The sequence below is a fragment of the Rasamsonia emersonii genome (assembly GCF_000968595.1).
Source record: "Rasamsonia emersonii CBS 393.64 chromosome Unknown ctg1118621760356, whole genome shotgun sequence".
NCBI classification, from domain to species: Eukaryota; Fungi; Ascomycota; class Eurotiomycetes; order Eurotiales; family Trichocomaceae; genus Rasamsonia; species Rasamsonia emersonii.
Genome location: NW_013563057.1, coordinates 32710 through 56054, shown reverse-complemented (window position 1 = coordinate 56054; position 23345 = coordinate 32710). Strand labels below are relative to the sequence as shown.

Below are 23345 nucleotides of genomic sequence, written 5' to 3'. Positions count from 1 at the left end.
TCGTCGAATTTCCTGACGTCGTCGGCGGCGCCCGTCATCTCTGCCTCCGCCCTGTTGGACGGTCGGTGACCCTCAGGATAGTACCGACCACCTGGATGCAGGGGCTGCGCGGTCTGAAAGGCTGGTTAGCAAGGACAAGAGCCAACTCAGATGGCCGAAGTTATACCAGCGCCGATGCCACGCTTCCGAAAATTGCTTTCCCAAGTTTACGGAAGGGTACTGACTTCGCGAAACTCATCGCCCTCGATGTGCACCTCGCGATCACGGATCCGACGCATCAGGGCGAGGAAATTACTGTTCTTAAATTTCTGACTTTGTTCATGGCTGACGCTGTCGAGCAACTGTCCCGCAGTTTTTGCCAACTCGTCCGCATCATCTCTCCGCTCTTGAGCATCGGACTTGTTACCATGAAGGATGAGGTCGGAGCCAATTAGTATCTTCTTCGTCTTCTCCGTTTGTTCTGGGGGCAAATTCGTATCTGTTTGCAGCGACTCGCTTTCCGTGACGTCTTGCTGCGTAGCGGCTGCGTTTTCTTGTCGTTCCACCTCCTCCCTCGCCTGTTCAAATGCAGCTTCAAACGCAGCCTCATCGAAAGTCTCAGTCTTAGGTTGAATGTGGGCTTGTGATGTGTCCTGGTGCATTGGAAGAGGCTGCATCATGCCCCCACTCATTTGGTAATTTGGTCTGACAGAGGGCTGAAAAGTCGGCATGTGAGGTGACTGTTGCACTGAAGTTTGCTGCTGCTGCTGCTGCTGCTGCTGCTGCTGTCTAAGAAACTCGTCCTGCCAACCTCCGGGAGCAGCCTGGTTTACTGGTGCCCCTGGTCTAAACTGATGTTGAGGACCTTCATGAGAGGGTCCAGATAAGTGTAGCCTTTGAAAGTCTGCCGCCCAGTCCGCACCTCCTGCAGTAGGTAATATAGGATGCTGATGACCATGGTTGGGAGCAGCATAAGGACCAACATGTCCCGAGGCCGGCTTTCCCGCAAAGTTGGTCTCGAAAGCTTCGAATTCTGCATCCAGAGCGCCAGCATTGGGATTTGGGGACCGAAAGCCCTACAAAACCATTTAGCAATTTTGAGTCAAAATCGGGAAACGACGCTCAGACAGACTAACCTGGGCTGGTGACTGGCGTGTGACTAATCGGTCCTGCTGAAGGGTCCGGTCAACGGATGCATGCTTCTGGAAATTTTGGAGCGCATTCGAAGGTCCACAAACGGCATCCGCCATGGTGGCTACAGCAGCCCCGTGAAGTAGAGGCGGATTTCGGCGATGAGAAAGAGGACGACGGAATGCTATGAAGGCAGGTGAATGCGAATGTGCCGAAATCCCCCTACACAGGAATGACGCCGGTGAGAGAAGAGAACAAGAGAACGAGTGTGAAGTCGCGAGTTCAAACAGGAAGACAGAGGACGAAGATGAGAGAGACGATGGCGACAACAGCGAAGGTCGTCCTTCTCGCCGAGGCCTTCGCCTAGACCGAGGCACCCGTCTCACGTGGGGTTTGGCGGTCCGACCGGGGAGGGCTGATTGATAAGATAAGATCGGGTCCCGTCGCGGCCTCGGTTGGTGCCTTGCTGCTCAGGCGGAAATGGCCAGTCTGGTGTTTGGGGGTCCAAGCAGATCGTCGACCCAAGTCCGCAGAACGTCCATTGTGAGCTTCTCTGAACGAATTCTCCCACCCCACACTGTCCCTAGCAGGAAGTCGATCAGGGACAGGATCGCGGTGCTGTGTGAACACTGTTCCTTCCCTACTGTGGATTGCTTGCACCACAAACATGGTGCGTGAAGCTCCTCGGATTCCGTCCCCTTTCTACTCCGTGTCAACATGCTGACCTTGCAACTGAAGGCGCAAGTGATATCCAATTCCGGCCATGATGATATGATTGTACGTCGCGTCACCATCTATATCTCTCTGCAAAGAAACGATGAATATGCTTTCGGTGCTGGTCACATGTCTTGGACAGGTAACTAACGTTTGTTTAGCACGATGCCAGCCTGGACTACTATGGCCGGAGGCTAGCTACATGCTCCTCTGACAAAACTATCAAAATATTCGAGATTGATGGCGATTCACACCGACTGGTCGAGACTCTGAAAGGGTGAGCAGACTACCTGGTGTCTCTTCAGGAACCCAAGATGCTGATTCTGGACAATATCACAGCCATGAGGGTGCGGTGTGGTGTGTCGCATGGGTGCGTGGAATCCCACAAAATTCAGGGCTTTTCTTCAATCCAAAGCGGACAGGACTGATGAAAACTTCGGACCATCTAGGCACACCCCAAGTTCGGCACCATCTTGGCTTCCTCTTCCTACGATGGCAAGGTCTTGATCTGGCGCGAACAGCCCTCGGGCGCACCGTCAGCCACCGGTAGTTCATGGAACAAGGTTTTCGATTTCTCCCTTCACACCGCATCCGTCAACATCGTCTCCTGGGCTCCCCATGAAAGCGGGTGTCTTCTGGCTTGTGCCTCCTCAGACGGCCACGTCAGTGTTCTCGAGTTCCGCGACAACAGCTGGACTCACCAGCTCTTCCATGCTCATGGTATGGGCGTAAACGCGGTCAGTTGGGCACCGGCCGCATTACCTGGAAGCTTGATCAGCACCAATCCCGGAGCTGGCCAGCAGAGAAGGTTTGTCACGGGAGGCAGTGACAATCTCGTCAAAATTTGGGAATACAAGTATGTTGATCAACCTCAGCCCAACGTGAACACGGATGTATCCCCCTGCTAACTCTCTCTCTTCTACCCGCTAAAGCCCAGAGTCCAAGACATATAATTTGGTTCAGACCTTAGAAGGCCACACCGACTGGGTTCGGGATGTTGCATGGTCGCCGAGCATTCTCTCCAAGTCGTACATCGCCTCCGCCTCGCAAGACAAGACTGTCCGTATTTGGACGTCGGACGCGTCGAACCCGGGCCAATGGACCAGCACCCAACTCGAGTTTGACACGGTGCTATGGCGAGTCAGCTGGAGCTTGAGCGGCAACATCCTTGCTGTGAGCGGCGGCGACAACAAGGTCAGCTTGTGGAAGGAAAACCTGAAGGGCCAGTGGGAGAAGGTTAAAGACATCGAGGAGTGAAAGATAAATAAGATGTTAGTGGGGTTTCATTTTATTTTAAGTTAATCGTGGGCGGTTTCAGGCTTCTCTTGTAACCCAGTCTTTGGTGTAGTTCTTCTACAATTATGCTGTCTTACATACAAACAACAACCCGCATTGGTTGGTATCCTACGAGACTTGAAGAACCAAAAATAAAAGGGAAAAAACAACCATTTTTATGTCCCGTAGCTTGCTAATTGTTCTTTAGTAGAGTAATTGCAGTAGATACCCGCCAGAAGGGGGAAAAAAAAAGTTCAGTCCATTCCAACCCCATCTCATCTCAAAGATGTATGCTCATTATGTGCTCCCCTTTTTCGTCCCTTTATTTCTTTTCATGAATTTGCTTCCCCTATACATCCCAGAATATGAATGGCCCTCTACTGCACTATTCCTCGTCTGCCCTCGCCATATCAAGCCACTGGCCCAGCATGATCCTTCCTCCCGGGAGCAGGACGCCCTCATAGCCAAAGATCCAATGGAAGTCCATCCGGAGATCGACCGGTGGCCAGTCTTCCTCTGGAAAAAGCGCCTCTTTACTTCCATCCTCGCCATCATCGTCAGTATCAGATGGAACGAGCTTCAGAAAGTCGCGGTTCGCGTCGTAAATGACGAAGCAGATCCGACTCCAGCCGGGGATGCCACCCTGCGGAGAGGGAATGGGTTCGAGAAACCCACGGACGAGATAGCTGGGACTGTCCATGACCTGGTGGAATCTCTGGATTCCGCGGAAGTAGGTTCTCGACGATGCAGCGCCGAGGATGGGGATGATCCAGTCGAAAATGGCTGGCCAGTTCAGCGGATCTGGATCGATGGTCAGGTGGAGCAACTGAGAGGATCTAGCTGTTAGTTTACTTTCCGTTGTTCGCTTTCTATGTACACTACAAGTTCTGAGAATTATGGACATACGAGAGGAAATATCTGCGTTCAATGACTGTCCAGGTCAGCGCATGTCTGGCGTCCCTTGAGGAGCTTGAGCGTTTTCGGATACGGATGGATGCATGCTAACATCGACGATCGGCCTGTTAGAGTCTATACAAAAAATTTCCTTATTAAAACTGAATGAGAGGAAGAATGATCACTCACAGTAATAGCCCAACCAGAGACTCTTCAACTCCACTTTCTCATCCAGGGGACGGTCCCACGCTTTAGGTCTCTGGCTAACAGGCAGGCCTTCGAAGGAGCCATGAAAGGTATCTTCATAGGAAGTGGTCAGATGTCTCTGCCAGAAATTGCGAAGATGGAGTATCTTTTCAAGATCCACCTCGTGGATGGACACGAGTGGCTCTCGAGAGGGTACTTTGTAAGAGTAGACTTTCTGGATGTCATAGTCACCCCGAGAGCACCGATACGACCGTTCCAGGTCTAGAGACAAATAAGTCAAGCACTGCCATCAAAGGGTCGAAAAGAGTCAGCTCTAGTGCATTCTTTGAATTCATCAACAAGTCGGATTTTCAAGACGGGTTCTTACCAACTGGACAGCACAGAAACTGTCCGAGGGAGGGTTCTGTGAGCGCTGACCGTATCCGTTAACCGGCCGGTGTAGGAAATCGGAATGGCAGAGAACTTCGATGATCCTCGGTTCTTGGAATGGGATGGACGAGGATCACTGATGGTCCGGGAACGGTAGGACTCCAAATGAAGAGTCTTGATGAGCTCGAGCCATAACTCCTGCTCTTCCTTTTCCCCGTACCTGAACGAGATCTTCTGCGCCAAAACAATGGCTCGTGTTTGGTACTCGATCTTGATCTCGGCCGAGTTATGTCCCCGGGGCAAGTCGTACTGGTCTTCAAACCGCCTGCGCCAGATCGATGAGTGCGAGGGCAGCACTTGGTACGCCACAGATGTGCACACAGAAGTGAAACTTGAGAGATCGGCATCGTCGACGAGGAAACAGGCTATATGTTGGACGAGCTTGGAGGTCACATAGAAAGTACAGCGCTCAATTCCTCCTCCTTTGACAAGGAGCATCGAAAAGTCAAATACCTCAGCTGGTAACCTTCGAAAAGGGTTTGAGGGGCCCTCCATGACGGAAAACGATACAGGGCTCGTGGAGCAAGTCTCCCGAGATTGGAGAGAATTCTGAATAGTTGTTGAGTACAGCAAGTCTAATCTATCAAGAGTGAGATTGACATACCGAATGTGGCTCAGTTACTTCTGATGTAGTAATGAACTTCATCCGAAACTGTATTATGATTAACCTAACTTCAGTTGCTGGAATGACTAGATACTAAATTGGTCAGTTCAGGATGACATGAGAAAGTTGATCAGAAGCGCTTGTTGAAGCCCAAAATGAACACCAACTTTTACACGCAAGATGTCTAGTCAGAGTTGAGATGACGCCTTCTTAAGCTTTCTTCAACTCCCCATCCATCACTCAACAGTCCTTTCACTTCCTCCAGACTCAGCCCACTCATCTCTGGGTAGATGAACCACACACAAACCCATCCCACAGCGCATACCAGCGCATAGGCGACAAATGTCCAGCCAGGCGACAGAAGTTCCATCATTGGTAAAAAGGAGAGGCCAACGATAAAGTTGGATCCCCAGTTCGTGGCCGTAGCGAGGGATGAGCCCAGAGAGCGAACCGTCAAAGGGAAAAGCTCCGATTGTTGCCAAGGTACGTTTCCAAGACCAGTAGCATACGAGGCGGTGTATAGAGTCAAGGAAATAAGGATAATGAGTGGCTTGGATGAATCGCCATTTGAATTCCCTTCCCATCGCTGTCGAACGGCTAACGGCGATTTCGGCAGGTCTAGGGAGGAGAATGCGGCAGCACAAACGAGCAGAGCGAAGGTCATGACCGGAATGGAGTAAAGGAGAATTCGTCGGCGGCCTATGCGGTCAATTAAAGAGAAGGCGAGGAGGGTGAAGAGGAAATTCGTCATAGCCACGGTCAGGGACGTCAGAGTCGGAGACGAGAAAGAGAGCAATTGAAAGATTGTTGCCGAAAAGTACATGAGACTATTGAAGCCACAAAGCTGCTGGAGCCCTTGTAGCATCATCGCAATCGTCAAGGCTCGTCGGTTGCCGCCAACGCCTATTAGCTCGGAGAAAGTTTGTAAAGATCGGCTGTACCATGTCGCTGAGGAATTCGATGGCTTATTGCGGTTCATTTCCTCTTCTTCTTCCGTAACTTCCCTTTCGATAGCTCTCAGCACGACGTCTGCCATACGCTCCGCGTCCGGGTACGCTCTATAGACCTTCTCCAGCACCCTCTTTGCTGCGAACCCGTGCCCAGCTTGGACAAGCCAACGGGGAGTTTCCGGGAGTAAAACGATGACTGCAAGCTGCAAAAAAGCTGGAAGCGACCCAAGGCCAACCATCCAGCGCCAGCCCCCTGACATTGAAGAGAATAACCAGCCAATCACATAGGCGACCACTTGACCTCCCGTTATGAAGAGACTCAATATGGTGACAAGTCTGCCTCTCATTTCCGAAGGTGCAAGCTCCGAAATGTACCTGGGCCAGAGAGGTCAGCGCCGTCGCAGAGTGCAAGGAAAGGAGAAAGGCAGCGTTGCTTACAATGGAGAAACCAGACTCGCAGCTCCGACAGCCAAACCGACAGCACTCCGCCCAAATATCATCCCTTCAACCGACCCCGTGAGTGCTTGCCATAATGCTCCAAGGGCAAAGAGGCCATCAGCAATTAGGATCACCTTCTTCCGGCCGAACTTATCAGCGAGAACTCCAGCGAACGGGCTCGCAACTAACGCGAATAAACTGGTGCAGGATGTTATGAGACTCTTGTCAAGAGTGGTGAGAGGGCGACTAGATAGGTCAGAGCCGATTGACACGAGGGTCGAGGAAATCACACCTGTGCTGTCGAAGAATGAGAATGACGAGCTCTCATTGATGTGCTGGTGTTATACGTACTCATAGCCGAAAAGAAGGCCACTTATTCCCGCGGAGAACGTCAAGGCCCATATGAAGATACCTCCATAGGCCCTCGGCTCTGAGCTCAGCAGCAGTCGGTCTGAATCGTCATTGATGCCTCTCCGAACGTTCTGTTCGAGGAGCGGAGCATCTACCGCCGTCCGGTAGTCAGTATCGTGTGCTGCCATTTCCTCCAGCTCTACAGACTGTTCCGCCACTGGGCTCACTACCGTCGTGTCGCCATCGACAGACATGCGCGAAGATCTGGCAGGAAGTAATCTCCAGGCGGTAGACTTGTTGGCACGCCAGCAGCAATGTCCCTGGTATGGAGAACGGAGTTGCACACCGCACACTTGGCCATCTCAACTGCATTGCTGACCCACCGTCCGTGTCGGCACATGATTGGCGGGAACGAGCCCACGAGGTTCCGTATCCACGGACCATCCACCGCAACAACTCCCCAAGCAAGCTGGTCGCATGACCGTTGGAGACAGTCCAGCATTACCGTTGACTTACAATCTGGCGCTTACTAGTTCCTGATTGAGTTCTCTTAAATAGACTGTATCCATGGGGAAGAAGGTGGGATCTGGATGGAAAAACCATAGGCGTTGCCGCGTTTCCCTTCCTTACTATACCCTGAAGAGCAGTTCACACTACCAGGATAGAAAAGCTCGTCTTTGTCTTGCGTTTCCTAAGGCTAAAAATCCGCATGCCGATTTTGACAGGAATCATATCTATCCCGTTACTGGGGCCTCGCCACTCCAGCTGCATCTGCTTGCGCGGCGATCTTCCGCTTATACGCATCGACGTCCCCATCAAACTTCTCAACACGGCCGTTGTCACAGACCCAAAGGCTGGTGCAAACATTTTTCAACATGGTAACGTCGTGAGAGACCATGAGAACACCACCCTGGAACTTCTGAAGCGCCTCTGAGAGTGCATCCATGGCCTCGATATCCAGGTGGTTAGACGGTTCGTCCAGGACGAGGATATGCGGATTCGTCAGGGATAAGCACGCAAAGGCCACACGAGACTTTTGACCTCCGGACAGCAGTCCTAACTTCTGCAGGCCGGTCATACCGGTGATGCCAAACCTAGATTGTGTCAGTGCATCAATGTTTGCATGACAGGAATGTCTTTCAAGGGTGAGTCATACGCGCCGAGATGTCTTCGGTATTCCTCGTCTGTCTTTCCGGGATAGTTCTTGGCCATAAATCCCACTGCGCTGTCATTCAGATCCAGTGCGTCAACGTGGTGTTGAGCAAAGTAGCCAATGCGCAACCGCGGATGCTGGGAGATTAAACCACTGGTAGGCTGTAGCTGTCCGATGAGGAGTTTCAGGACGGTGGTCTTTCCGGCGCCGTTCGGTCCAACAATGCCAATGCGAGAATCAAGCTGGACATCCAAATCAACATTCCTGAGCAATAGCTTGTCTTTAGAATAACCAAACGAAACATCCGACATCTGAATAATAGGCGGCGAGAGCTTCTCGACTTCCGGGAACTTGAAGTGCACGACGTATTCGTTCTCTGGAGGCTGAAGGACTGGCATACGCTCGAGCTTCTTGATCCTTGATTGCGCCTCGGAAGACTTGGCTGCGTTATATCTGAATTTGTCAATGAACGCTGGTTGGATATGTCAGCAGGGAAACTAGAGAGCTTATTAAGGGGGATAGTGTTCGACCTTGCAAATGTGCTCGCTGAGCCATCTGATTCTCGTATTCCCGTTTAGCAGCCTTTCTTCGTTCCTCTTTAGTGGCGTAGAAGGAATCTGTCCAAAGTTAGACCGGATCACGCGTGGATGACTGATATGAGGATAGGTAAAAATACCGAAATTGGCTCCCCTGTAGTAGTCTAGCCGCTCTGAGTGCTGGTGGATGATATCAGTAGCAACTTCATTCAAAAAGGCCCGGTCGTGAGAAACGACAAGAACAGTGCTAGGATAGGTCTGTAAATAGTTCGATAGGAAAGTGATTGATGGCACATCCAACATGTTGGAGGGTTCTGCAAAGCGTTAGTTCCGTGCCTACTGAGCGGTCATGGATCGACAAACCGTCAAGCAGGAGCAGATCTGGCTCACAAAACAGCGCTCGGGCCAGAGCCAGTCTCATTCTCCAACCACCAGAGAATGTCTTGGTTGGTAACTGCTGTCGCTCGGGAGAGAACCCAAGACCTGCTAGAATACTGGCAGCACGAGATTCGGCCTTGTCAGACTCCATCTCCGCAAGCTTTGCGTGGATGTCACTTAGAGTCGTATCGAGGCCTTCACGTTCATGGTCCAACTTTGCTGCTTCTTTTGAGGTATCTGCCATCGACGCTCTCTCGGCATCAATCTCGGCCAACTTCTTAGTAATTTTCTATTGATTCTATTCAGTAACAAGCTTCTATGAAGAAAGGTAGGAAGAGACTGACCTCTTGCTCTTGAAGCAAGTGTTTTCGCCAGACGTCGGCATCCAGAACAGATTGCAATGCAGGGGTATCATCACCAGTAATCTGTTCTAAGAGGTTAGCAGCAAATACCGCAAAACTTTGTCGTGCCAACAAACCTCTTGCTCAACGTGCAGAATAGAAATGTGAGTCGGGATTGCTACTTCTCTGCGGCTCAAAGCGCGAAGCAGAGTACTCTTTCCAATACCGTTCTGACCCACCAGACCATATCTCCGGCCATAAGTCAACGTGAGAGAGGCGTCAGTCAATATCCGTTTCCCAGCAATCGAAATATCAATCCCGTCAACCTTAATATCCTTGCTCTTAGACTGTGAATCAGACCCCATCTGCAAAGGGTTGACAGCCATGAAGAACTCTTCATAAGATTGGGCGGGGTCTGGCTTAGTGAGCAAGCGCGACGCTTCGTACTCAACAGTTTTCATCGCCTTCTTATTCTGCTTGGCCTGAATCTTCCGCTCTGCCTTCTCCAGTTTCTTTCGATCAACGCGAGACTCCACCTTTCTAGAACTGGCAGACTCTAGGTCCACCGTTCCGCCTACAAGCCCCAGGGTGGAGGAAATGTTCCTCTGAGAGCCCACGTTGATTGTTTGATCAAGCTTCTTTGCAGCAAAAGGCATCTGCCTCCGCTCTGCATCAACTCCATCTGCGGAGCTTAGAGAGGAGATAAATTTCTCCACGAGATTGCGAATAGCCTCTTCATTCTGAGGAGAGAAATCCCCGGATGCTGACACCAAAAGCTCAGTGATGGTGTCTGCTGCCTCTGATAGTGGCGAGGGAGCATTGGGATCAGCATCCGCCACATATGCCTTTGAGGCATGAGTCAAATAGCCCTATAATCTGTTTAGTGCAAGTTCGTCTTTCCTGGTGAATGCGACCATGAGGGATTGGTGTGTTGTTGTTATTTCTTATGGGTACTCACCACTGAGTATTCTGAGATCACATGGTCGAGACCGGGAATTTGCGCTTGGAGTTCCGCCTCCATTCTGAGCGACCTCCTGGTGAATCGACAACCGTTTGATAGGCAACAACTGTTTAAAAACACGCTACACGATATGGATATGTCAAATAATATGACACAAGCTCCAATATCGGCAGGCGTCGCGTTCAATACCTCCCGATCTTAACCCAGTCAGTCTATGAGTGGGTTGGTTGAGAGTTTGTCGCGGCAAAGTTTTGGTTGGTGGAGAGGCGAACATAGCGACAACGAACCAATCACTGTGGCCATCTGAGATCTACATCTTCCGCTCCTTAAATTAAGTACGACGAATTCTTTGAGACGCTAGGCTAGGATATTAATTCTAATCACGTATCTCCGTATGCACCAAGCAAGATCCCGAATTGTATGGCTTTGAAGACGTTTTGCAGCAGATTGGTGGCCAAGGAGACGTAAAGCTGCTGATCTCAGACTGCCGTGATCATCATAAAAGCTTATGCGGAGTAGCTTTATTGTTTCAATTTAAACGTGGACTGTACTCAGTTGTCATCTGCAGGTTATATCAGCGGTCAGAATGGACAGCCTCCCCCCCCATCGTCAGAAAACGAGGGGGAAATGGAGTAAACAAGGATTTGATTCGACACGGCGCCATGAAACCCTTTGCCGAAATACATTATATAGATTTAGTGGCATATTAATGCGATCGCTCTGGTATCGGTGTCAGGATGAAATTTGGGTTCAGCAATAAAACATGGGAATACTTTTTGTTTGTTTTGTTAAGTTGATAGCTCGGGGCGAGATTTGACTTCAGCTATGGCTTAGAGGGATCTGAGTAAGCAAGAAATAATCTCTGGACTCGATATCTGATTCCAGAAAAGGAGATCAGCCTTGAGGTTCTGGGATAACAGCAAAAGCGGGTCTTGGATCTTACTTTGCCTACTGGCCCAAGGCGACTATGACAACCTGCAGAGATTCTTGAAGGTCAGAGTGCGAATATTCGAAGAGAAGATATAAGCAAAACGGCCACTATCTTGCATTTCGAGTCGCATATAGTATTGTCTGGTTTGAGTTACGCGACATTATTCCTGTTTATAGCTATGGCTATAACGTGCGCTCTTCTCGCCGCTGACAGGGATTGAATCAGGGCTGCTTCGATGTTTGGCAACGTGAGGATCGCCAAAGACCAAAAATGCACAGTCAATCTTAGAGACGCCTATTGTGAGGTATCAGACAGACCGGCCTGAGTTTATTACCAAAGGGATCCTTTCTGCACACGGAGTACTCCGTACACCGCACAAGAACAATGATGATGATGATGATGCTGGGGTGAAACCATGAAACGCGAATCGTCAACGCTAGCGAGTCCGGCCGCTGTGTGGCTTGTGCCCTCGACTAGGTAGGCGCCAGCCAAAGCTGCAAAGCCCACTTGTCGAGAGGCGACCCACATCATCTCTTTGTTCATCTCTTCATCGGCGCATCGAGATTCGCGGCCCTGCTTTTGCTCGAATCGTAATGTAATTACGATGGTGGCCAGATCGACCATGATATTTTATTGGTCGAATGCTGATCTCCTGTTTCTGGAAGAGGAGTTGTTTTCTCTCTTTGCAGAGAATGCCAGATTGTTTGGCACCGGTAAACCATCGTCGGACAGGGTCAGAATAATATTCTCCGTGTGTCAGTCAGCTGCTGTGTCGGAAAGTTTCGCGTCACGCCAACGAAGGGTGGTTGGGATCGGTATAGGCGCTGGGGAAGGCTGATGAGCGGGCTGATGCGAAGGGCTGAGCGCGATCGCCGCCCTTGGCAGCCGGGATCTCAGCAGGGCGAGCTGGGATCTCTCTCCAGGAAGACCCAGACACTAGGGACCTCCTGCGTCCCGCAGAAACCCACCTGTCTCTGCCTCACGCGTTCGAGCTGTGGCCCGCAAGGGGGCGCGACGGCAGCCCGTGTAAGTCTGGCATTATTGATGAGTTATTAGAAGCTATTGATTTCCTGACGTGCAATTGATTTCTGGGCGTCAGCTTTTCTCCTGAGAGAGCAATTCCTCCTGGACTAAAGCAGGGACAAGGGGTGTAGCTCCCACTCCATCGTTGTGATTGCAGATCGGTGCGGCGGCAGAGCAGAGTAATACCAAAACATACCAGTTCGCGCTACCAGATGGGGTCCGACAAAGAAGCTCTGGCCCAACAGGAGCTGTAGTTCTTCTTAATTGTTTGCCATAATATAATTCTTATAATAATCAGAGCAGGACAAGCTCTCTTCTTGTCAGCGTCTCAACAATTGCTTACAAACGCCCCCCCGGCCCTGTGTTTCCTTGCTCCAGGCTGTCTGGGGGCGTGCTGGCGTGATCTTCCCCGGCCTGTTTATGTCCACTGCAACCCGCGTCAAGAAATCAGGTGAAGAGGTCAATGTCCTCTCTCGTCCAAGGGAGCCTGGTCTAGCCCAGAGTTCTCTGTCCCATTTGTTTCAACTCTCCAGTTGATCTCCCTTCCACTCTGACGTCTGTCTGCCCCGCGTGTTCGATCAGCGTGTCAGCAATCTCGCCAGTCATATCATCGACGATTCTGCTTTGCACCTACGTGAATCGCGTGGTTCGTGTCTTGTCCACGGCAACAGCTCCGCGAATTCCGTGTCCAAAGTCGCTTTGCATCGTTTGTTTTTCGGAGTTTACGATTCGCGGCCAGATGTCCCTTCCTCGCTGACGACTACACGCCCATTGATCGAAGTCCGCCCAGCAATCGGGTCACAATGTGGATGGAACCTCGTTCATACAGGACGGCAGTGCTCAGCTGAGGTGGTGTTCGACGCTACTCGTGTTCCGGGCCAGGATGGAGCATGTGGCCACGGTGAGGATGCTTCCTGCCTCCCCTCTTTTCTGCCCTCGTTCTTGCCTGATGTTTCCCACGTGTTTACATTACGTGTCCTGTGATTCCACCGTGCAGTGCGATTTCCGTTCTTCGTTTTGACTCTCAACTGACCCGTCGTTTCCATCATAGCTCTGTGCTCTTAGCACCGTAGGCATCGCCGCTACCGGCTTTGCTCTTGGTTGCCAGGAACGACGCTCCTTCTCTGCTTCTGTCGCCAGACGCAGGAATACTATATCTCGATGCACCCAATCCTCCTATCCAGCAACGCCTACGGATACAAATGGACCTCCTCGCGCCGGACAATTCGTAACAGATGCACCGAGCAATTGCACTGCCCACGGGAATGATGCGCAGGCAGACAGTGGGCGACAGATCATTGGAGACCAGGGGTTGACAAAGCCGGCGCTATTTCAGAGGAGAAGGGAGCGTCGTCGGCGACAAACCTATTCAAATCCTCCCCTCAAACCTTCTAGCGATTTTCCCTCGCCGGCACCAAACACAGCGCGACCAGCGACTTCGTGGTTGCGGCGGTTATCAGCCCTCTCATCCAATACGGATAGTCCATTGTCAAGTCCAAGGCCAGCATCCTCGTCGATGCATGGGTCGACTGCGCCCATAAGTCCTCGGGCTGAGCAACCTTCCCGGGGGCCCAACAAACTTGTGAAACGTTCAACTTCGCAGCATTCGATCTCTCAACCGAGTGGTCGGACGTTCACCTTTCGTCGACCCGCTACGAGTCATCAGAGATCGGCGGACATGGAATATTTAGCAACCCTGAAAAGCAATGAGGAACTTCCACGGACTCCCGCCACGCTCGAGGGCTCACGCGGACTTGCGAGTCAAAATGGAGCTGACAATATCTGGAGACCGTATTTTGGTTCTTCTCGGAACGAAGCGTTCGAAAAGCCTCCTGGGACATTCTCGACATCAATTAGGCCGAAAGACCCGCCAATTCAGCTCATTACACCAGACCGTAGCAAATACCCGACTTTGATGCTCTCTACATCTCTCGACTCGCGGAAGCCTAGACATGCCTCCGTGATAGAAACTCCGATCCCTTCATCGCATCTGCAATTTAACGATCCCTTCCAGCTGGCTAAGGATACCACGGACAACGCCAACTCCCCGGCCCCCAAAGACCAGCAGGAACCAAGGCATTCATTCTCGTTTAATGATATGACCGGGGGTAGTTCGATATCCCAAGTGGCATCGAAGACAGGGACCCTCCACAGTCCGAAGGATGACCCAGTGTTCCACTCGAAAACTAGAAATGTGTCAAATCCTCTGCCTCAGCGTTCGGAAAGTTTGGACCCAAATGCGCCCGTCACACCTCGATTGCGTAGGAAGAGAAACTTTACCGACTCCAGTGTCTTCCGTCGCCCTCAAACGGCTCCACACGGGGAATTCTCCATTCTAAAATCGTCACAGTCCCGAGAATCCCATCCCAACCCGGTCTTTGCTCCTTTTGGCATGTACGCGCCTACGGAAATAACACCGGGTTATCTAAATGGCCAGGTCAACAATGGATCGATCCATCAGAGTCCACCGAACCTCCAAGGTCCGGGTTCTCCGCCAATTGTCCGATACCCCCGGATCAAGCGCCTATCGGTGACTACATCCGACCGGGCATCGACAGTGATCGGTTCCGATGATACTCGTATCTTCACTTCCGGAGACGAGGACGAGACAGATTTCCAGAGCGAGTCGGTCTTTGATTCGTTCCGTACGCGCATCACAGCCAGCAGCCTTTCTGGACGCCGCGGCCCGAATATTGAAACAATATTCCAAGACATTCCAGCGGCCGAGATTGTGAAAGATAAACCGGCAACTTTTGATGACTTTGTATTGCCGGATTCGTTCTTGTCACAGTCAACGCCTCAATCGCCTTCTTCCATCAGTAACCTAAACTCCGTTAGTACGCCTGTTCCTGTATCCCATGTTAGGGATGAAGATGAAACCCCGACTCCATCGGCGAAAACTGTGTCAAGAATTACCATACCGTCGTCCCCATCAAAATCTGCGGAGTTTCAACGGGCCTATCAGGGGGGATCGGCATTAATAGGAGAAGGGAAACAGCAAGACGTGCCGTCGAGTCCTCCGTTTCGGGCAGTTGAGGACATGGAAGATGTCAAACTCGAGATATCTCCCAAAACACTCCCAGAGTCTTTGCCAGCTACCGTTTCTCGATCTGATGCTTCTGTGCTGACGAGGAAAACATCTGGCATTGGAACCAAGGCGAGCGTTTTTGACTGGTCTGAACCATCACTGAATGAACGTGATATGCAAAACTCGAACAATCGTCCGAGAACTGTTGATGGAAAACAGTGCACTGATGTGAGAAGCAGCCTCGGTCCAGGTCGTAAAGCACCAAGTATGGTGCATCTACGGAGCCAAAGCGTGCCTGTCTCAAGAGATTCACCCCCATCTAATCAACCTTCATTAAAGTTTGGCACCTGGAGACTCGGGAATAAAGGTGTCAGCGAAGACTGGGACGGAGATTTTGACTTTGGCGATTCTGACGACCATTCTGTGGATGAGGATGGGAAGATCGGTTCCGGCGGTCGCGATCATCATCATACAATGAAAGTTCCTCAGGCCATAATAGAAACTCAGGCCAGTGTGCGTGGTCAGTTTAGCCAGGTCCAAGAGTTGATGCTCCTGGTCGAAGAGCTCAAACGTCTTCGTATGCAAGGGAACATGTTGCGCGTTGTCGATGGACCGTCAAGCGAGCTCTGGAAGGAAGCAGAGGGGATTATCAATCTCGCAACAGTCGAGGACGATGAGAACAATTGCCCTCCTCCACTTTCGCCGTCATCCCATCTGAGCTTTGATAGCTTCGATTTTGATTCATCTCCAACTCAAAAGACGCCTAAACGGAATGATAATGACGTGAGACGACCACCTCTCTCAGACTGGCCCAACCCTAGTCCCAACACTTCCCCTTCTCGGCGAAATGACACCTCTACAAAAGCAATGACTGTGCTAGAGACTATTTCCCAACACCGAGAATCGTCAGACTCTCACTCGCCTTGCGTGTATCCGCAGCAGAAGCTGCCATTTGACACGCAATCTCTCCGGGATCTTGTCGTTCGGGCAGGTGTAGTGACACGTGCACTGAAAGAGGTGATCCGCAAGGCCGAGGGTGTTGAACCCATTTCTGAACCTCCTTTCCCCCAAGATCCGCCGTTTAGCCGAATCTTCGAACAGTCTGCATGAGATACGTCATAGTTGACGAGCTCCAGCAGTTTGGACAGCTTCAGGCACGTCCATGTGATGCACGTGAATTATCCTACGATCCTTTGGTAATGGCATGATCCTTTTCTAGTGTACATTCTTGTGTCTGGAGTCGGTTGGCTACACTGGACAAAAGTGTCGAGCATAATGATCGGTGTTTCCCTTCCCTTTTTTTTTCTTTTCTTGTGGTCTATATTACTCCTTACGTCGTCTCTTGGCATTTTCTCTTCCTTTGTCTTGAGTCCATACCGCCTTTTCCTTTTTTTTTTCTTTTGTTTCTTTTGTAAGCCAATGGCAAGCATGGATTCTGTGGCTGTTATTGTTGGGATGCTATTATGTGTGACATGAGGGAAAACTAGGGTTGGGTCAACCAATGGTTCTTGCATTTGCATATTTCATGGCATGGCGGTACATGCATGAGAGACCTTTTTGTTAGAGTAAAGCGAAAAAAAAATAGCCTTGCGGGAAATAATCACTATTCTCATGCCAAAGAAAGACAGTACTGATTCATCTACATGGTATCTATATATTTCCTTTCTCTCGACAGTAATGAAAAATACAGTGAACGGAGCATATCGAATAACTAGCTATCCAGAAAGCAGTACGGTACAGTACAGTAGTCTGACCGCCATGGCGTTGCCAGAAAAGTTCGAACTTAACCAGCCCTCTGTCCCTCTTGTCAGCGTATCAGCACAAGAAGTTTGAAGTAGGTCCTAACTGCAAGTTAAAGAGATTTCTATCTATCCATCCATCTGTCTATTATCTAAGTCAGTGCAGACAGGAAGAGAGGTCAAAGCAAGAGCAAGGAGGAATCCTTGGTCACTGTAACTGCGATATGATCTATATAGATATATATATTCATCCACCGAGAGAACGACGCTTGTAATATGGGCTGTTAGCTGAAAGTTATAGAATATACTACAAGGATCAAACTGGTGTCATGGCATCTTCCTTTTTTTTTGGCTGAGTTGGTAACGCCAATATGTATATACATCTATACATACATGTACTGTACTGTACATGTGTTATACATACATACATACATGCAAAATTATGGCCACTCATATCAAGCCGCATAAATAATAACCAAGTTCCCACAAACCTCTTGTTTGATCTCCCAAAATAAACATATGGACAGCATATGCCTGGGTATCTCGTAGAAAAAGAAAACAAAAAATGGTAGTATGCACAGGCCCCAAATGTCAGAAAGCAATTCAGGGGCATCTGGTTACACACACATATATATGTCTTTCTTGACATTTACCCACCTATTCTTGGTGATCACGTTCATCTTGACGGTCACGTTCATCTTCGCTTGCCTGCACGGCAGGAAAGAAGGCGGGCGCAAATTTGCTCTTTGCACGCAGCTTAGGACCGTAGAAGTAGAACATTACCGGAATAGGAACCAGAAGAGAGGCGACACAACCAAGTAAGGTGCCGGCCCAATTGACACCCAGTCCGTGGAACTGGATCGAGATTGTTAGTTCGGTTATGCGAGAAAGGAGCTTACTAACGGAGAATGCTACATACCATGTATTGCGAGAAGAGGGGGAACCCTGCTCCCGCCATGGACCGCAGAAATGTGTTTGCAGCAACGGCAGAGGCAGCACTGAAAGAAGCAAAACAGTCAGTATCAGAGAAAGAATGAAGAATGGGTCGGCGGTCCTCCAATAGAGGGGTGGAACACATACAAGAGCAAATACGCGTCCACGATATAATTCAGAGATTGCAGAAAAATTGCCAGAAGACCAAAACCGGTCAAAAGACCAGACAGAGTAGGAACAATCCAGTGGATCGACGCTTTGTATCCCGCCCAGCCAAACCAGAAGAGGCCCCCAGCAAAGGCAACACCTCCAATGATGGCGGGAGGTAAACGCCACTCTGGAACAGGTATGTCATTGTTGGCTTGGAGTTTTCTATTGTATTGAGGTTGCTGCAAGATGATGAACAAACCCCCCAGCAGCTGGCCGACGACCATGCCAAAATATGGGAGACCGCCGACACCTTTATTAAAGCCGTGAATCTGTTGGAAAACTATGGGATATGCGGTCATGAAAAGATAGAGGAGTCCATATATGAAAGCCATGTAGATACTCAGGAGGAGGACAATAGGCTCGGTCACTAGGATTCTGAGGGGCCGGCTAAAATTCTTCTGGATCAATTCTCCAAAATCAATTTCGATCTCCTCCTGCTTGGCGTGGATGCCCCAGTTCTTGGTCCGGCGTCGCAGCTCGGCAGCTTTCTCAATCAAGACGACCGGGGGATAAGTTTCATGAAAGAAGAAAAGGTCGAGGACCAATGCCAGGGCACCCATGATCCCAGTAATGTACTCCGTCCAGCGCCAGCCGAGATAACTGTCCACGATGAATCCACCTACAAAAGGTGCAAAGAGCGGTCCCATGAAGACGGTCATGGAGAAAACGGTGATGGCTAGACCTCGAAGGCGGTTGTCGAAAATGTCGGAAAAGACGGCAGCAACAACTGCGATTGGACACGCGCCAAAGAAACCCCCAAAGAAACGACAGAGCATGATCGTTTGCAGGTCTTTGGCCGTGGCCACGGCAAACTGGAAGACGGTGAAGCCAAACATACTGAGGAGGATAGGTAACCTTCGACCGCGCAGCTCCGACAGGGGCGCCCAGCAGATCGGCCCAGTTGCAAAGCCAAGGACGTAGAGAGAAAGGCCGAGCAGCGCGACCTCGTTCGAAACATGGTAGATAGCTGCGACATTGGTGGTAGCGGTGGAGAAGATGCTGCTGGTAAAGGTCGAGACCAACGTCGTGTATGAGAGCATGACGCTCGTAAAAAACCTGGGAACGCAGTCAATATATGCACACGCAAAGCAAACGCAAACGAGTAATCACCGACTTTTTCTTCAACGACCAATTCTGGGGGTGTAGAGGGTCATCAGGCCCGTCGAATTCGACGACATAGGCCTCCTTCTCTGGCAGCGGCGGAGGGTAGGGCTTGCCAGCCCCAAATGGTGGCAGAGGCTTCTTCGAGACGCGGGTCTTAAGACCGGCGCCAACAGTCCCGCTGTGCTGGCTTCGCTGGGTTGCGATGCGGCTGAGGGCTGTGGGATGTCGCTCCAGGTCGTATGAAGATTGGATCTCTGAAGTCTGGATCTCTCTCATGTGCGGACCGTCCTGGAGCTCGGAGGAGGAACTGCTGGAGAAAGAATCGGACGAGGAGACAGAGCTGGAGCGAGCAGCCTGGCTTCCCTGGTCAACACCCTGGCGGGAACGGCTGGCGTCAAGCTCTGCCTTCTCCAGCTCCCACGATGCTTCGTCCATGATCGATCGGTCGTTTCCGGATTCGGATATATCCTATTTAATCGACGTGTTGCAGGATACTCCGCCAATGGTCTCTCGAAGAGATGGACCGAGAGCTCCTTTGGGACTTCGGAGAACGGCCTCTCGAAGGGTGACCATGGATATAAATCATAAACCAAATGGCCAAAGAAGGCAGCAAACAACGTGGGGGTAGAAGGCGATGAAACGCAAGCAATCCACAGCGCAACAACGGCTTGGCGGGTCTAGAAGCGGGCCGAGTGGCCGCGGTGATGACCTCACAGGCGGCAATCCGGTCAATCAGCATCATGGGCTGAAAGGGCAAAAAACTTTGCTAGAAGCCGGGTTGCCTTTGGATCCTGCTGGAGCTTGGAGTGCGGCACCAGGAGCCATGCCGCCATGATTGGCCCGTTCAGCAACGATCTGTATCGAAGACATGTCGTTCCGAGATCGATATCGATGTAGTTGTGTATCCCAGTCGTAGGGCGGTCTTGAACACAGGACAGGATACAACACTTAGAATTCTTTTCTAGAATTATCATTATCTCCCTGCTATCTTCAAAACATCATCAGCCCAACGGTAAGCTTTCCTACAGTGGCAACATTTGACCTAGGTACGCTTATCTTTTCCGAATAGTTCACCTGGCGGAGTGGCTGCTTCCCGCCCGGTTGTTGAGATTTATGCCCAATTGCGGATCCAGATTCCCGGAACCCTACCGAAAAACACTAGAAGCCCTAGAAGATTGACTTTGTAGGGAGTAGCGTTTTACTTTTTCCTTTTTTTGGCTTGTCGTTTATACCGCTTCCGGTCGGCTACTATCGGTAGGAAACGGCTAAACGAAGTCGGAAGCAACAGAACACGGAAGCAGGGAAAAATTTTTTTCTTATAGTACATTGCTATTTTATACTATTTACCAATTATGTCGGATGCCTGATTCTATTTTTGCCTTGTTGACTCACAGACAAAAAAGTCATGCTTGAAGGTTCGGTGATTCAAGGTGCGTCGATCCTCAGTGGGCCTCGGAATGGCCCGACGGGGCGGAACCATGACGTTGTTCTAGAATGCGAAGACGCCTCCATACAAGAAGAGAGATTGTTGAGTACGGAGACTAAACACAACAATTGACCCGGCTATCAATTGCTCTTAGATGTGACTATATATATAATAACTACAGTACAAAACAACTGGAGTGCAAGAAGTTGGGAATTATTGATTGATGGCCGTGCCCTACCGAGTACTTCGTAGACTTTTGAGGCTCTGTTACTAACTTGGACTAAAAGGGAATAGTCAAAAAGAAGCAAAACTCGCGGCAGATCCATCGGCAAAGCAGGATGACTTCTGCTTACAAGAACAGAGAACAAGAGAAATCTGCAGTTTAGAAATCAAGAAGGATGTCATATTTGTAGGTCTCAATGCTCGCGGTTTATATGTGAACCCCCCCCAAAAACACCTCCAAGGAGCAGTCATGCTATAATTTTGACGATGTGTGCGCATTGTATGGATGTAGATACTTTCGAGAGTTGGATACTGCCAGATTCTTTCTTCCACCCCACCTTTGATGGTGTGCTATCATCAGATTGGGCGTTTACACCGCCACTTTGCGCCAGAGATGATGAATGGAAGAAGGGGACAATGGAATCAAGGAAGAAAGTGCTTCTCTTTACATAATCTGCTGTCTCCGTCTGGACTCATGATGATTGTTCATTGAGGGGCAGAACCGTGCTTATTAACAATGTCTGTTGGGCATGCCGTCACCTGACCAGTACCTCCAAGGCTGCATTGAGCTTTGCCCGTCTGAGACGAGGATAAATCTGTAAAGGAAAAACCCATCCCTAATGATCTTTATCGCTTTGAATTCACAGCCACAAGATATGATTGCTACCAGAGAGATAAATTTTGCGATCTGCTGGAAATTTTGTTGATTATTTTCTTTCTTTCCATCTACCAACCGAAACACGCTTCCCAGTTGAGTTCATTAGCTGATATCACCCCTTGCCTTACCTGCATCATAATAATGACAACCACATGAGAACGGCTCTTGGGTCAACTTGCCGAAAAGCTTATTCTCGAGTTTATCCTGGAGGTGTACGTAGTGCTCTGTATGGTTTGAGTAACCCCATAAACGGCATAAATGGACCGAGCAAGCATTTGTGGTCTACTCCGTAGACTGAGGGCTTCATCTAATAGCCTTACCACAGATCATGAATCGTGATAGATGAAGGATGATTTCTTCTGCAGCCATTTCGCAACAAAAACTGCTGATGCTACTGCAATTTGGGTCTAGGTCCCTGTCACAAAAATAATGAATCCCCTTGAGGCTTCTGATAAGGAGACTATCCAAATCGGTAATTGCTTTGGCTGCACTGGTGTTCCAAATTAAGGATGTGTGCTTCGATTAATATTGCAGGCATAATGTAGGGATGGATTCTGCGAGTATGCAGAGTCGATCCTCGTCTGCATTGTGCAGCGCACTACACTCTGGGTATCTGGCGTCGAAAGCGAACTACTCTCCAATCAGGAAATAGCCCGTAGATTAGAACTTGCAAGATTCTGAGTCATTGAAAAGGAGTTGGCAAAGAGTTCACCTCACTCACTCTCCTGGTCGTTATCTAAGATAACAGCAAGCGCTTGGTTATCATGTGCCACTAAGCCCTCTCGGGTAGATTTGCGTGTAGCCCGGCTGTGATGGGCTGACAACAAGCCTTGCCGCGCCTGGCGTCTCACGTCAAAGCAAAATTAGAACAGACTCCCTATATTTATTTGTGCCAAAATATTCTGACTTGGTTGAAACGGCCAGGCGCAGCCACACTCCTGGTGGCGCATCACCGACTCTCCGACAGAAGGCGCGATTCTGCGAGACGGGCAGCGGCAGCCCGCTGGGCCGGGGGGCTGAGCGGCTAAGCCGTTTGGCGCATCGTGCAGGCGGCCGTCGGCTTGGCGCCGGCCTGGCCCGCCACTATTGGATGATCTCTGGCGGCGTTCCTGGCCTAGCGGGCGTAGCGCCCCCCCGCTCCTGCTGTTCGCAGCATCCCGACCGTCGACTCCTGAATCCTGTTCCTGCCTGATGGGGAAGACGGTGCTGCCATGTGTCGCTCCTCCCAAACCACAGCGACATTCTGTCCGTCAGGAAACAGACTCCATCATGGCATAGAGTACCGTCCTCTGAAGCAGTCTGAAGCAGTCTTGTTCAGGAAGCGGTAATTTGTTCGAGGATGGCGAAGACAGCACCCATAGCATGTCCTCCGTATGTCCTCCGTATGTATCTGTACCACGCACCGAGCCAGGCGATCCAATGAAACAGCCCGCTTGTGCACTCCACTCCTCCGCCCTGTCTGGATTCTCCCTACTGGCGCCCTGTTGGCTCCATATCTGCACTAGGCTTCGGCCGCTGAACGCGATGAGGGTCCTGGTCAAGAAGGGGATTCCGGAACAGCACCGTTCGTCTCCTCTCTACGGTGTAGCCGTAGGCCCCGAACGGCCTAGCCCTCCTCGCTCTCATTTCACGTCTCGTTCTCTCGCTTCTCTGTGTCTTCTCCAACTCTTCATCCTACTACACCAACAGGAGTGCATCTCCAGCCGTTCATTCCCATTCTTCACACGCTC

At 50.4% G+C, this 23345-nt stretch overlaps 5 protein-coding genes across 5 annotated transcripts; 2 read left to right on the top strand and 3 right to left on the bottom strand.

The window, feature by feature from the left end:
- Nucleotides 1-1229, bottom strand: T310_6025 (uncharacterized protein; the record flags this gene model as incomplete). The annotated part of the gene is made up of 3 exons (XM_013471149.1): nucleotides 1-113; nucleotides 225-1055; nucleotides 1116-1229. Coding segments are annotated over 3 exons (1058 nt in total), but the record flags the coding sequence as incomplete, so codon positions are not given.
- Nucleotides 1230-2138: 909 nt separating this feature from the next.
- On the top strand, nucleotides 2139-3081 carry T310_6024 (Nuclear pore complex subunit (SEC13); the record flags this gene model as incomplete). The annotated part of the gene is made up of 3 exons (XM_013471148.1): nucleotides 2139-2171; nucleotides 2274-2632; nucleotides 2757-3081. The coding sequence occupies 3 exons, from the start codon at nucleotides 2139-2141 to the stop codon at nucleotides 3079-3081; spliced, it is 717 nt and encodes a 238-aa protein (XP_013326602.1).
- Nucleotides 3082-3484: 403 nt separating this feature from the next.
- Nucleotides 3485-10401, bottom strand: T310_6023 (Translation initiation regulator (Gcn20); the record flags this gene model as incomplete). The annotated part of the gene is made up of 17 exons (XM_013471147.1): nucleotides 3485-3968; nucleotides 4006-4030; nucleotides 4183-4461; nucleotides 4572-5178; nucleotides 5234-5326; nucleotides 5559-6558; nucleotides 6622-6867; nucleotides 6973-7265; nucleotides 7489-7608; nucleotides 7820-8066; nucleotides 8129-8597; nucleotides 8656-8742; nucleotides 8802-8975; nucleotides 9025-9328; nucleotides 9384-9464; nucleotides 9518-10249; nucleotides 10339-10401. The coding sequence occupies 17 exons, from the start codon at nucleotides 10399-10401 to the stop codon at nucleotides 3485-3487; spliced, it is 5304 nt and encodes a 1767-aa protein (XP_013326601.1).
- A 1049-nt stretch (nucleotides 10402-11450) lies between these two features.
- T310_6022 (uncharacterized protein) lies at nucleotides 11451-16433 on the top strand (the record flags this gene model as incomplete). The annotated part of the gene is made up of 6 exons (XM_013471146.1): nucleotides 11451-11461; nucleotides 11888-12023; nucleotides 12053-12298; nucleotides 12599-12754; nucleotides 12878-13196; nucleotides 13369-16433. The coding sequence occupies 6 exons, from the start codon at nucleotides 11451-11453 to the stop codon at nucleotides 16431-16433; spliced, it is 3933 nt and encodes a 1310-aa protein (XP_013326600.1).
- Nucleotides 16434-17719: 1286 nt separating this feature from the next.
- Nucleotides 17720-19744, bottom strand: T310_6021 (MFS multidrug transporter; the record flags this gene model as incomplete). Its single annotated transcript, XM_013471145.1, has 4 exons — nucleotides 17720-17917; nucleotides 17982-18060; nucleotides 18143-19261; nucleotides 19320-19744. The coding sequence occupies 4 exons, from the start codon at nucleotides 19742-19744 to the stop codon at nucleotides 17720-17722; spliced, it is 1821 nt and encodes a 606-aa protein (XP_013326599.1).
- Nucleotides 19745-23345: the final 3601 nt, after the last annotated feature.